The sequence below is a fragment of the Monodelphis domestica genome, chromosome 1, assembly GCF_027887165.1.
Source record: "Monodelphis domestica isolate mMonDom1 chromosome 1, mMonDom1.pri, whole genome shotgun sequence".
Taxonomy (NCBI): domain Eukaryota; kingdom Metazoa; phylum Chordata; class Mammalia; order Didelphimorphia; family Didelphidae; genus Monodelphis; species Monodelphis domestica.
The window spans coordinates 53,731,659-53,746,067 of NC_077227.1; the positions used below are offsets into that span (position 1 = coordinate 53,731,659).

Below are 14,409 nucleotides of genomic sequence, written 5' to 3' on the forward strand. Positions count from 1 at the left end.
TCTTGAAGAGTCAAGCATGACTGAAACAACTAAATGACATAAAAGAAAATAAAAAATATAAAAACTGTACCATACCTATAGACTTCCCATCTCTTCAAAGGGGTAGAGATAAAGGCTTCTTCTTATATCTCTTCTTTGGAGCCAAGCTTCCTTTTTATAATTGTACAATATTTACTTCTAATTATTTTTTATTTTTTTAAAACCCTTACCTTCCATCTTGGAGTCAATACTGTGTATTGGCTCCAAGGCAGAAGAGTGGTAAGGGCTAGGCAATGGGGGTCAAGTGACTTGCTCAAGATCACACAGCTAGGAAGTGGCTGAGGTCAGATTTGAACCTAGGACCTCCCGTCTCTAGGCCTGGTTCTCAATCCACTGAGCTACCCAGCTGCCACCTTCTAATTATTTTTTGGTGATTCTTCCCACTTACTCTATTGAACTCATTGTGTATATTTTATTTTATTCTGCATCAGTTCATGTAAATCCTTTTGTCTATTCATTAAAATTTTCATTTCTTTCAATATAGTAATATTCCATTATGTTCTTGTACCACCATTTAACAAGCTGTTCCTTAACCAATGGTTAAGTTACTACAAAAAGTGTTGCTATAAATAAATAGAGTGTTTCTTATCAACAACTCCTTTCGACACAGGCCTAGTATCAGAATCTGTGTATTGAAGGTTATGTACATTTTATTCACTTTACATAATTTTAAATTCCTTTCCAAAATGGTTATACTAATTCACAACTCCATGAACAATACACTACTGTTCCTATCATTCCACAATTCCTCTAAAATTATTGACTTTTCCATTTTTGTCATCTCAGTGTTGTTTTGAATTGTGTCTCTTTTATTTCAGATCATTCTTTCACTTGGTTGTTAAGTTTGCAATTCTTTTTTTTTGAAAGTTGTTGCTATCCCTTTAACCACTTTTGTGTTAGGATATAGTTTTTGGTTTCATATGTTAGTTTTTTCATATGTATATATTTTGGATACTAAATTCTTATCTGAGATGTGAATTGATGCCCCCCTTTTTTTTTTTATCCTAGATGCATTTTGTTCATTGTTAAAGCAGCAGGTTTTTGGTCTAACATAATCAAAGTTATCTATTTTATTGGTGAAGAATACATATCATGTTAAAAACCATGAAATATGATCTTTTCCTTCCTTCCTTCCTTCCTTCCTTCCTTCCTTCCTTCCTTCCTTCCTTCCTTCCTTCCTTCCTTCCTTCCTTCCTTCCTTCCTTCCTTCCTTCCTTTTTAGTGGTAGAATTTAAAATATTCAGGTCATATATATGCATCCATTTTGGATTAATTGTGAAATATATGGTTTAAGGTTTTAGTCCAAGCCTAACTTCTGCCAAATTGCTTTCTAATTTTTCCAAGTTTTTATAAAATAGAGAGTTCTTTTCAGAATGTTTTATGTTTTCTGATTTACACAACACTGGGTTGAATGCCATTGTTATTCCCCCATATGTTCTGTTCCACTGACCTATTTTTTTTAAACCAATATCAAGTTGTTTTGAAGGCTGCTGCTTAATAAAAAGTCTGAAATAAGTATATACTATTCCCTCTTCATTCCTAACTTCATTTTTCTTTTTAAATCCTTTGTTACTTGATATGAACAGTTAATGATTCATCAGGTTCTATGAAGCATCCCTTTCATAGTTTGATTAATATATCAATAATATCAAATAATTTTGATAGTACTGCCATTTTTACAATATTAACAAGTCAGCCATAAGCATTGATTATTACTCTAGCTATTTTCTTTATTCCTTTAAGGAAGATCTGTAACAATTTATAAATATTTTGTATTATAATTTTGTTCTAGCATTTCTAGAACTACATTAAATAACAGTAAAAAGAGTGGGCATCCTTGCTTTATTCCCATTTTTACTTGGTAAACTTTTATAATGTCCTCCTCTCACTTGAGATGAAAGAACATGAATCTGTGATGCACTCAGTCAGGCTGTTCTATGACTTACTTAACCTCAATTCAGCAGGATATCTTTTTTTAACCCACCTGATAACTTTGCCAAAAGGAGATTTGTTTCAGGATCGATTGACTTAATATTTAGGTAAGTCTTCGGTTACAAATATAATCATTTAAGGAAAGTGGCCTAGCTGTATCAGATATCAAAATATATTGTAAAGTGGTAACCATCAAAATAATCTGGTATGACTAAGGGACATAGTGTTGGATCAGTGGAATAGACTGGATACACAATACACAGTAGTTAATGACCACAGTAATCTAGGGTTTATTAAATTCTTCTCAGTTTTTGTGACAAGAACTCACTATCTGACAAAAACTGCAGAGAAAATTGGAAAGCAATTTGGCAGAAGCAAAGTATAAACCAATATCTCACACCACATACCAAGATAAAGTTGAAATGGGTACATGTTTTAAATATAAAAAGGGATACCATAAGCAAATTAGGACAGCATGGAAGAGACAAACATCTGAATAAGTAAAGAATTTATGACCAAACAAGAGATAGAGAATGTTACAAAAATGGAAAATGAGTAATTCGTAATACATTAAATTAAAAAGATTTTGCACAAACAAGACCAATGCAACCAAGATTAGAAGAAAAGCAGAAAACTGGGGGGGGGGGGGAGAGGGGTGTTTACATCAAGTTTCTTTTATAAAGGCCTCATTTCTCAAATATATAAAGAACTGAGTCAAATTTATAAGAATAAGCCATTCCCAATTGATAAATGGTTAAAGGATAAGAATAGGTAGTTTTAAGATAAAGAAATCAAAGCTATCTATTTGTATGGTCTATATAAAAAAAATATATATATACACACATAGACCATATATTATATATAGACTATATATTTATATGGTCTTAATCACCATCAATTAGAGAAATGTAGATTCACAACTCTGAGGTACCTACCACCTCACACCTATCAGATTGGCTAATATGACAGAAAACAAGTGATAAATTTCAGAGGGGATATGGGAAAATTGGGTCACTAATGCACTGTTGGTAGAGCTCTGAACTGATCTAACTATTCTGGAGAGCAATTTTAGAATAATTTATAGCCCAACAGTTTATAAAACTCTGCATAGCCGTTGGCCCAGAAACAGCACCATTCAGGAGATAGGGAGGGGGAAAGAGAGGGGAGATAGGGGAACGAGTAAGATAGAGGGAGTGGTGGAGGAAGAGGAGAGAGCAGGGGAGAGGGAGGGAGAGAGAGAGGGAGGGAGGAAGAGAGGGAGAGAGGAAGGGACGGAGGGAAGAACCTATGTGTACAAAATATTTATAGCAGCTCTTTTTGTGGTGGCAAAGAATTGGAGACTGAGGGGATGCCTATAAATTGGGGAATGGCTGAATAAGCTGTGCAATATGATTGTGATGGAATACTATTGTGCTATGAGAAATTATAAGCAAGATGCTGTCAGAAAAACTTGGAAAGACATGAACTGATAAAGTGAAGTGGCTAGAAACAAGAGAAGAGTGTACAAAAGTAACTACAATGTCGTATGTACAATGATCAATTATGAATGACTTAGCTATTCTCAGCAATACAAAAATCCAAGAAAATTTCTAAGAATTTATGATGAAAAAAGCTATCCACCTCTAAAGAAAAAAATTGATGGAATTTGAATGCAGATCAAATACAAAAGTTACTATTTTAAAATTTATTTTATTTTTTCATTTCTTTGGTCTGTATTTTTTTATAACATGACTAATATGGATATATGTTTTCTATGACTGCACATGGATAAGCTTTATCAAATTGCTTGCCTTCTCAAAAAAGGTGTGAAGGGAGGAAGAGAGAGAATTTGGAACTCAAACTTCTAAAAAAAATGTTAAAAATTGTTTTTCCATGTGTTTTGGGGGGAAATGATAGGTTAAACCTCAAAAATCAATTGCAATGCTGCCAAGTACATAAGTCAATAATGTTTGATGATTGAAAACTAACTTTAAAAAGAGGAAGAAAAACATCCATTTTCTAAAGCTAAAATACAAATTAGCTTGTTGCAAAATATTATCAAATTATTTTTCATTAATCTATCACCTACTCAAAAAGGAAGACCTATAACATACAACTCTGTTCTGGGAAAATCTTGATGACTATTTAAGACTGAATAAAAAGACTTTGCTTCTATGAAAAGCTATTGGTTGAATAAAATATAAAAGAAAAAAATCCACACATTCAAAAAATGATAGCCAATTATCTTCTTAACAAGAAATAAATCACAGATTTAAAAGGTTTGGGGTATTATTTATTTTAGTATTTTTCCTAATTTCCTACAACTTTCATAGTTTTAGATTATAATTTTACTGTCCTTTCTTCAATTTAATTTAAGGTTTGGAAATTTTATATAGAGGAATTTAGCAAATTTTAAGTAGATCAAACATTAAAGAGAAACTAAGATTTAGTTCTTTAAAAAAAAAATTTTTTTTTAACCCTTACTTTCTGTCTTGGAATCCAATATTGTTTAATGGTTCCAAGGCAGAAGAGGGGTAAGGACTAGGTAATGGGGGGTCAAGTAACTTGCCCAGGGTCACACAGCTGGGAAGTGTCTGAGGTCATATTTGAACCTAGGACCTCCCGCCTCTAGGCCTGGCTCTCAATCCACTGAGCTATCCAGCTGCCCCCCTAAGACTTAGTTCTGAGGAAAATTGCCAATTGGGTGACACTGGAAAGGCCATGTTTATTCATCTCTCTTTATCTTAGCTTCACTGTGATACGGCTCTAATAAACTACTGTTTCTAAATACAACAAACTCACATTTTGAAATTCTCTTAAATTTCACACTATTACAAAATCTCACTCTTTGAAAAGTATTGTGTAGATGAGATTATTAGTTATGTCTGTTTTATGTCATGAAATAGTGTTAAGTTGGAAAGTGAGACTTGTAGTCAGGAAGGCCTGACTATTGACACTCAATGGCAATGGGACCCACAGTAAGCCACTTAGCCATTAAGCCTCAATTTCTTCATATGTAAAATGAGGACAATAATAGCATCTAATCTTGAGAGGATAATTTTTTTTGTAAACCTCAAATGCTATAACATGCACAGCACAGTTATTAGCCATTACTATTGCTATATTTTTAAATTTTACAATTTAAGAAGGAAAAATGTGAGACTCTGGACAAAGAAATAGGTATGTTTTCAGAGAGTGAGGTTGTATTCCCTACACTGGTGGACTTGCATTATCCATGCTATGGAAGTATTATCCTAATCCCTACTCACACAATAAAAATTGTGTGAAAACACAAAATTATTAAGCTGATTTAATTGGTCCTGAAAGGAATACATTGGATAAATTAAAATTAATTTTTTACTTAATGAAAACTTCATATAACTAATGTACACTCTGCTTCTGCAACATCAAATTATAAATTATGTTAATGAGCTAGTATTCTAAATGAACGAAAAATGCTACATGTCTATCAAACTTTTAAAAGTTAGGTAAATTCAAGTGTCTCGTGATTATCATTTAGACAATTATCAGCATTTTAATTTCATGAAACCTAGAATAGTCTGAGCATCTTAAAAACTTAACTATGCAGTTCACTTCCAAATTCTTTAAATATATGAGAATATGTAAAGATTTCTTATGAGATAGAAATTCCTTGTGACAAAATGACCTTTAGAATGGTTACTATTTTAAACAGCTCACATTCAGTGTTACCTTGCTTAATATGTCTCAGATTTTATATTTGCTATTCAGTCTTTTCAGTTGTGTCTGATTCTATGTGACCCCTTTTGGGGGTTTTTAGGCAAAGATCTGGAAGATACTGAGGTGGTTTGCCATTTTCTTCTCCAGTTCATTTTACAGTTGAGGAAACTGAGGCAAACATGAGTAAGTAATTTGCCCAGGCACAACAGTTAGTAAGTTTTTGAACCAGATTTGAACTAAGGAAGATGGGTCTTCTTTATTCCAAGTGCACCTTCCATCCATTGCACCTTCTAGCTGTCTCAGACTTTACTTAATAATATTTTAATTAAAAAAGGCTCCTGATCCACTATTTTTCCATCCTTAAAAGCAAAAAATATTATTTTCCAAATTTGTTTCTTCTTAATACTATAGATAAATGATATCAATTGCTTCCCTCCATTACTACATAGACACACATGTTTATATCTATCTATTGTTAAAAAAAAGATGGGGGAGATGGTTCCCTTCTTTTTTTAATGATGAGGGGGTAGAAAGGTTTGTCTCACTAGAAAGATGTAAGCTCCAGTGAAACTGTTGAGGGGAAATGTTGTAAGGGAAATATGGATGTTGAGGTATGAATCAAAGGATGGAAGGAAAGATGGCAAGATCTCTCCCTCCCTGGGGTTAGGTTAGCTGACACCAGAGCTTGAGACAACCTTAGAAAGACAGAAAGAAACTTTTCTATCTCTTTTTCCACAGGATATTTTTACAAACTATATCCCTGGAGACCTAATGTGGACACACCTGCAGGGAAAGATGTTATATCCCAGGCAGATGTTTCAGAGCAAAGGGTTTGTAGTCAAGCCCTCCTCTATGGAGGGTTGTGGCAGATCAGATCTCGTTTTCCACAGATGGGACAGGATTCACCCTTTGGATTCTGTCTCCTATCACTCAACCCCCTTTTGTTATTGAAGATAGGCTAAACCCAGAACTGATTAAACTAAGATTTATTTTGGAAAGGGAAAGGAAGGAATTGAAGGGAAAAGGGTGCAGAATGCCCTGAAAAGCTAAAATTCCCCAACTGCCAGATCTAACGGTTTGAGTCCAAGTCCCAAAGGACTCTGCCTCCTTTCCAGCTGTCAGTCTTCTTTATTTCTAATCTAATATCTCTAATCACTAAATACAAATCAAATTCAAAGAAGGCAAAGGGAGACCCAGAAAGAAGTAGGAAGGCTGTCTCAGATGAGAGAGTCCAAACCAAACTTCTTCTGAGTCAAGGATTCTTGTAGGCAGATGGAGAAAAGGTAGTAGAAAATTCCTTGATGGAAACAGGTTCACAGATAGGCGGGAAAATCTGGCTCTTCTCCCTCTCCTGGTTTCAGATCTCCTTAGCCACCCAGGAAAAGTCCTCTCCCCTTCCCTTCCAAATCTTGAAGTCCTGGGGCTGGCCAGAATTCTCCTCAGCTCACAGTTCTCTACCCACAATCCTTTGCTGTCTCTCAACTGCCACCAAGCTGTTTGTCCATCAGAAATGCAGGATTCTATCCAGGTCCCCTTGCCATTCTTTATCTATCTATCTATCTATCTATCTATCTATCTATCTATCTATCTATCTATCTATCTATCTAATCTTGGCATTATTCAATGCACACACACACACAAATACATATTCTTTCTCATTAGTTCTATGTATATTTTTCATCTTTCAAAAGGAAAGTAATATTTTTCTAGTATGTGGGACAAGTGTAACTCTCTCTAATCCACAGGATGTCTGTAGATGCCTACCAAACTGCCAAAGATGCAAGAGTGTGAGCACATCCCTCCTCTTCTCAAAAATCTTCAATGGCTCCCTACTGCTTGTGAGATCTAATCCCAGAAGGAATAGTTTTAACTTTATTTTTCCAGAGATGCAGTCAAACAAGATTTAGCAGGAAGTGAAAGAAATATTTAGGAATAATGATAAGGAGATGCAATTGTTTCAGATGAGGGATTTTGAAGATTTCCTCACTTAGAAGTCGAAAGCCTCTTTTAATCATGTTCAGAGAAAGGGAAGACTCCTTTAATAACATTCTCAACATCTTTTGGGTAGGTAATTGAGAGAGCCATTCTCCATAGGGTAGATAAGCACATACAGTTCTATGAAGGAGACACTCCCTTTCATTTGTTAACACCACAAAGGACTTGAACTTACTCCAGGATAAGCAGTAACCTGAGGTGGGGCCAGCTAGGCCATGATCTTGGTCACTTGCCAACTGCCTTCATCAGACTCAAAGCACTGCAACAAAGCCTGAATATATATATATATATATACATATATATGTGTGTGTGTGTGTAAATATGTGTATAATTTTTAAAACATGAAACTATAACTAAGAAAAGGATTGGATTTTCAAATCCCATATATTTTCTGATATAAAAGAAGGGGGAGGGGGAAGCATCCAACCAAAAATATTTTGACAGTAAAGTAGAAATCATTACAATATTCATGTACAGTGTTCTTTACCTTGCCAAATCCCAATGTGCAATATTGGCTCATGTTTTCCCTAAGAAAATTCTTATAAAACATTTATCCACTGGAAGACATCATGTAAGAGAATTTTGCTATCGCCTTCTTTCTGACTCATTTTCTGACAAAAAAATATTCATTTTCTGACAACAAAGACACTAGTCAAAACTTGACAGAACTTGATAGTGAAACTCAAGTGAAATTGTTGGTCACAGAGCTGAATCACTAGCAATGGTGATACTGCCTAAAGCTGAAAATGGAAATGTTTTTCTTGCCTCAGTTCCCCTGTAAATACATTGAAAAATCTTCATTTTCCCACTGAAATTTTTACAAGAAGTTCTGTTTCAAACTACATAGCATTAAATGGGATCTTAAGAATGGCTTCACTTACTCCTTTTTGCTTCAGTTACCAGAGTTCCCCATTCTGAACTCAGGTTGAAATGATCAAGTCAACTAAAAATGGTAGGCCCTAAATTACCCAATCTCTAATTGAGATTAGGATTTAAACTAAGGTGGTAGCTATTTAGGGGAGGGAGAATAGTCAGATGTGAAGTTCTGTGCAGGTAGAAATGGAAAGAATTAGCAACTGGCTGACTGTGTGGGGTGTGGGAAAGTGAAGAGCTAAGGATAAAGTCATGATTATGAAGAAGTCTAGAAGAGTGGAAGTGCTTAAAGCACAAAAGAAGTATAACCATAGTTTTGGATCTATTGAGCTTGAGATGTTTCTGGGGAATCCAATAATGATGTGGCATTGAAGTTCCAGAAGACATTGGAGCAGAATATCTAGAGCTGAAAGTCCATGGTACAGACATAATCATTAAATCCCTGGGAACTGATAAGATCACTTAGAAAGAGAATAGAGGGGAAAGATCCTGGAGGAACAATCATAGTAGACAGTGTGATTTTTGTGGATGATAAACTAGCAAAGAAAACTGAGGAGTGGTTAGGCAGGTAGAGAAGAAGAGGGGAGAGTATCCAGGAGGAAAAAGTGGCAAATACAAAAAAGTAAGTCAAAAAGCATGGGGAATTAAAAAAAAAAAAGGCCATTAGATTGAGTAAGAATTCATCGGTAAGGCAGGGGAGAATATTTCCATTTGACTGATGAGATCAGAAGCCAGACTATAAAAGGCTAACAAGTAAACAGAAAATGGAGGCAGCAAGTATAGATAGCTACTTAGAAAAGAAGAGAAAGGAAGAGAGGTAAAGGATAAACAGATTAAGGAATTGTTGGGACCTAGTAAAAGGTTTTTTTTGTTTTTATTTTTTTAAGGTGAGGGTAAAGTGAGCATGTGTGAAACCTACAGCTAAGGAAAGGTTGTAGATATGAGAATGAATGAGGTGGCAAGCTTCTGAAGGAAAAGGAAGGGGATGGGATCACAGCCACATGTAGTGGGGTTGACCTAGGCAAGAAATGCAACTTCATTTGCAGGTCTTAGAAGACAAAAGAAAAGAGTAGGGGATAAAGACATCAGGGGATTTTTAGATGAAGAGAAAAGAAAAAAGAGAGCTTGTTGAACAACGTCCATTTTTCCAGTCAAGTCAAAGGTGGGGTCCTCAACTGAACGAGAAGGTGGAAATATAGGAAGCTTGAACAAAGAAGACATGATCTGGAATAGCTTCTGAGGGGAGTGAGACAGGAAATCAAACAGTGAAAAATAAAAGGACTGCCTGGCTGAAGTGAGGACCCATTTGAAGTTGGATAACAGATTTGGCATATTTCCAGGCAGCACTGTTATGTCCCTTCCTTCAAGTGCATTCAGTAACAAGTGAGTAGAAGAGGAGGAAGTGCATGGTAGAAACAGTTCCAGGCTAAGGCATGGCCAAGGATGAGCAAGGTAATGAATATGAAAGGTATTTGAGAGTAGGAAACAGCAGAATGTTGAATTAGTTAATGACAGGGTAAAGTCTGGAGAAGATGGGAAGTGGAGTAAGAGCAGAAATAACAGAGAGCCCAAGAAAGCATAGAGGAGTAGAAGAAAGTCCCTGCATTATCATTGTGGATCAGCTTTTATGACAAGTAGTAGGGAAAAAAGACTTTAAGTAACCTCTATGTGCCTTGGTTCCTCTGGCAGTTTTGATGATGTTAAGCATTAAATTTAAGTAAAATAAGAACCATATTTTTCCTATTGTCAAAAGAGGAAATATTCTTAGCATTGAAGCACCAAGATTTAGCTTAGTTATTTGAAAGAAGTTTCTTTGGGGGTCTCATACAACAGAAGGTTACTGCAGGTTTTGTGAATACTCCTTTCTTGCCCTTATATTGACAGAAATTCATCCACATTTGATAATGTGGATATGGTCTTAACCTAAAGTTCTTATTTTTCACAAAGGAATAAGACTAATAACTATGTTGTAATAAAGCTGAGATTAATACTTAGAAGGATATAGATGTTAAAGAGTATTATTCATGAAACATATATATAAAAAATAGTTTCAAAGCCGTTAAATCAACAAGTCTCTCCATTCTGCTCCACCAACTTACTTTCTGGCTGCTTTTCATTTGGAGTTATGGATCTCACAAAATCTTGTGGTGTCATAAACACTTCAGCTTCACCAGATTCACTTATTATTTTCAAAGTAGCAAAATAACGGAAAATTTTGTCAGGAGTGGAGTAGGCACGAATCCTATTCTCATATTCCATCACCTAAAAAATAAATTTAAGATCATTAGTGTTATATGAGCAGCTCAATTTTAACAGAGGATTCTACATATTTCATCTAATTTGATATTCATAATAATCCTATAAGGGAAACACTTTAACAACTACTATTTTCAAGCAATATTCCTCGGTCACATGATGGTACCAATTTTATTCAAATTTATACATAGGCATCAATTTAGAAAAATTAACAAAAACATTTGGAAAAATGATTGCAAGTTTCAGTTAGGAAAAGTTTACTTGACTATCAATAGCCACATGAGCTACTGTTCATGTCATCCTTTTGCTAAGGACTGGTTGAATAAACTATGTGATGATGATGGAATAATATTGTTCTGTAAGGAATGATGCACAGGATGATTTCAGAAAGAGCTGGAAAGACCTATGTGAAATTATGCAGAGTGAAATAAGCAGAACTAGGAGAACATTGTACACAGTAAGAGCAATATTGTGGAATGATCAAATATGACAGACTTATTATTGACAATACAATGATCCAGGGAAATTCTGACAGATTTGTGACAAAGAATGCTATCCACCTCCAGAGAAAGAACTGTTGGAGTAAGCATGCAGATGAAAACATATGATTTATCACTTGTTTATTTGGGTATATGTTTTGAGGTTTTAAAAATCAAAGGGGAGGGGGCAGCTGGGTAGCTCAGTGGATTGAGAGCCAGGCCTAGAGACAGGAGGTCCTAGGTTCACATCTGACCTCAGACACTTCCCAGCTGTGTGACCCTGGCCAAGTCACTTAACCCTCATTGCCTATCCCTTACCACTCTTCTGCCTTGGAATCAATACACAGTATTGATTCTAAGACTGAAGGTAAGGATTTAAAAAAAAAATCAAGACTGAAGGTAAGGGTTTAAAAAAAATCAAAAGGGAAAAAAAGAAGAGTGGTAAGAGCTAGGCAATGGGGTTTCAGTGACTTCCCACATGTAGGAAATGTCTGAGGCCATATTTAAATCCAGGATTCTCCCATTTCTAGGCCTCGTACTATCTATTCACTGGGCCACTGACCTGCCCTCCAAAGAGATTAATTCTAATGATAATTCTTTGATTCCTTCATTACTAATGCAAACTTGGTGAATTCCTCTACTAATCACGGCCATTCAAAGAACCATCCAGAAATGGTATGTATATATGTCATTAATTATAAGTGAAGTAGGACCTAGTTCCCTAAAAATGCTAAAACAATTGTAGGCTGCATATCACAGAATTTAGTATAAGAATAAAATTACAAGACTTGGCTCAAAAGAGAAAATAATCTTCCTGTATCTACATGGGTCAGACTCCTACTATAGTACCATGTTTAGTGTTGTACTGCACATCTTAAGAGAGAAACTGATATATTGGAGAACCTTGAGAGGAACTGGATGCATAGGGTAAGAAAACTACCAAACAAACAAGGCCTGGGGAAGAGAAGGCTCATGAGGCTGTGAAGGTCTGCTGTGGTGACAGACTGAAACACTTATTAAAATATCTAAAGAACTGCATTGTGAAAAATGGTTTAATATTTATTCTTTTGATTCTCAAGGGAGAACCAAAATGGATGGAAGTGACAAGAAGGTAGATTTCATATCAATAGATAGAGGGAATAAAGCACTGCCCAAATATTGATATGGAATACATTAGCTAGGGCAATAAGCTTCCTATTCTAATACTGCAGGTATTTAGTAACTTGATGAATTCAAATCATCAGGACTGCATGAGCTATATCTCAGAGTATTTTAAGAACCAATAGATATAATTGCTGAGCAACTATGAGTGTTGTCCAACAAATAGTGTGCATGAGAAAGGTGTCATAGAATTAGAGAACAGTAAATGTTACCTTTAACTAAAAAAAAAAAAGTAGCATTTGAAATTTCTAGTCTAGTAAGGCTAACTCTGATTATTCGGAAAATTCCAAAACATATTACTAAAGTGATAGTTAACACCTAGAAAGTGATCAAAGAGTCTGCATGTTTTTATCAAGCATAAATTATTAGGTCCAACCATTTTGGAAATCAATTTGGACATTACTCCCCAAATCACTAAATGGGTTTGGGTTATTTTATATGGTGATTCAGTATAAGTAGGACTAGATCATAAGGAGATGAAGAACATGGAGAAAGGACTTATGTACAATATTTACAATGCGTACAATAATATACAATAATGTACAACAGAAGCACTTTTTGTCACAAAAAAAGAGATAGAAGCAAAAAAAGTACCCAACAATTAGTAATTGGCTAAAAAAACCTGTGGCATGGAAAGTAAAAGAACTGTAAGAAATAAGTAGTATGATTGCTGAATATGAACATGGGAAGACCTGAATACACTAATGTAAAGAAATAAGCAGAACAAGATAACAATGATAACCATAATGTGAAGAAAAACAACTTTGAAAATTGTCAGGATTCTAATAAAATCAATGAATAATTGCAACTTCAAAAGTTTGATGATAAAACATATTTTGAGCTTCATTAGAGGTGGCTGATAATATATGCAGATGAGAAAAATAATTCTCAAAAATGACCAGACTGTTGGTTTGATTTAATTGAATACACACATGTATGTGTGCATTCATGTCTGTGTGTATGTATATATGCATGCATATGTATATCTTTACATGTTTTGATTGTTACAAGGGAGGGTAGGTGGTAGGAAAAAAAACAAGCAAAAACATTTCTAAAATGAACAGAATAAAAGAAAAAGTACAGAACAGAACACAAATAAGGAATTTTTTCTGCTCTTGTACTGAATTTAATATATAATTTCTTTTTTTATTTGAATTAGTTTATTAAGTCAATTTAGAACATTATTCCTTGGTTACAATAATCACATTGTTTCCCTCCCTCCCCTCCACCCACCCTTCCCACAACCAACACGCAATTTCATTGGGTATTACTTGTGTCCTTCATCAGAACCTATTTCCATGTTGTTGTTTGCACTAGAATGTTCATTTAGTCTACATCCTCAACCACATCCCTTTGACCCATGTATTCAAGCAGTTGTTTGTTTGGTTTTTTTTGGTGTTTTTACTCCCACAGTGTTTCCTCTGGATGTGGATAGTGGTTTTTCTCATAGATTACTCCAGATTGTTCAGGGTCATTGCATTGCCACTAATGGAGAAGTCCATTACATTTGATTGTACCACAGTGTATCAGTCTCTGTGTACAATATTTTCCTGGTTCTGCTCCTCTCACTCTGCATCAATTCCTGGAGGTTGTTCTAGTCCCCATGGAAGTCCTCCACTTTATTATTCCTTTTAGCACAATAGTATCCCATCACCAACATATACCACAATTTGTTCAGCCATTCCCCAATTGAAGGGCATCCCCTCATTTTCCAATTTTTGGCCACCACAAAGAGCGCAGCTATGAATATTCTTGTACATATCTTTTTCCTTATTACCTCTTTGTGGTACAAGCCCAGCAGTGCTATGGCTGGATCAAAGGGCAGACAGTCTTTTATCGCCCTTTGGGCGTAGTTCCAAATTGCCCTCCAGAATGGTTGGATCAATTCACAACTCCACCACCAATGAATAATGAATGTCCTGACTTTGCCACATCCCCTCCAGCATTAATTACTTTCCTTTGCCTTCATGTTAGCCAATCTGCTAGGTGTGGGGTG

At 35.3% G+C, this 14,409-nt stretch overlaps 1 protein-coding gene across 8 annotated transcripts in view; it reads right to left on the reverse strand.

Annotated features, from left to right (window-relative positions):
* Positions 1-14,409, reverse strand: part of MICU1 (mitochondrial calcium uptake 1) — a 238,341-nt gene that overhangs the window by 167,377 nt on the left and 56,555 nt on the right. For all 8 annotated transcript variants that reach the window (XM_007478360.3, XM_007478357.3, XM_056799458.1 and 5 more), the window contains one exon: positions 10,617-10,779. In XM_007478360.3, coding sequence (XP_007478422.2) covers positions 10,617-10,779 — 163 coding nt within the window. The remainder of the gene's footprint in view (positions 1-10,616; positions 10,780-14,409) is intronic.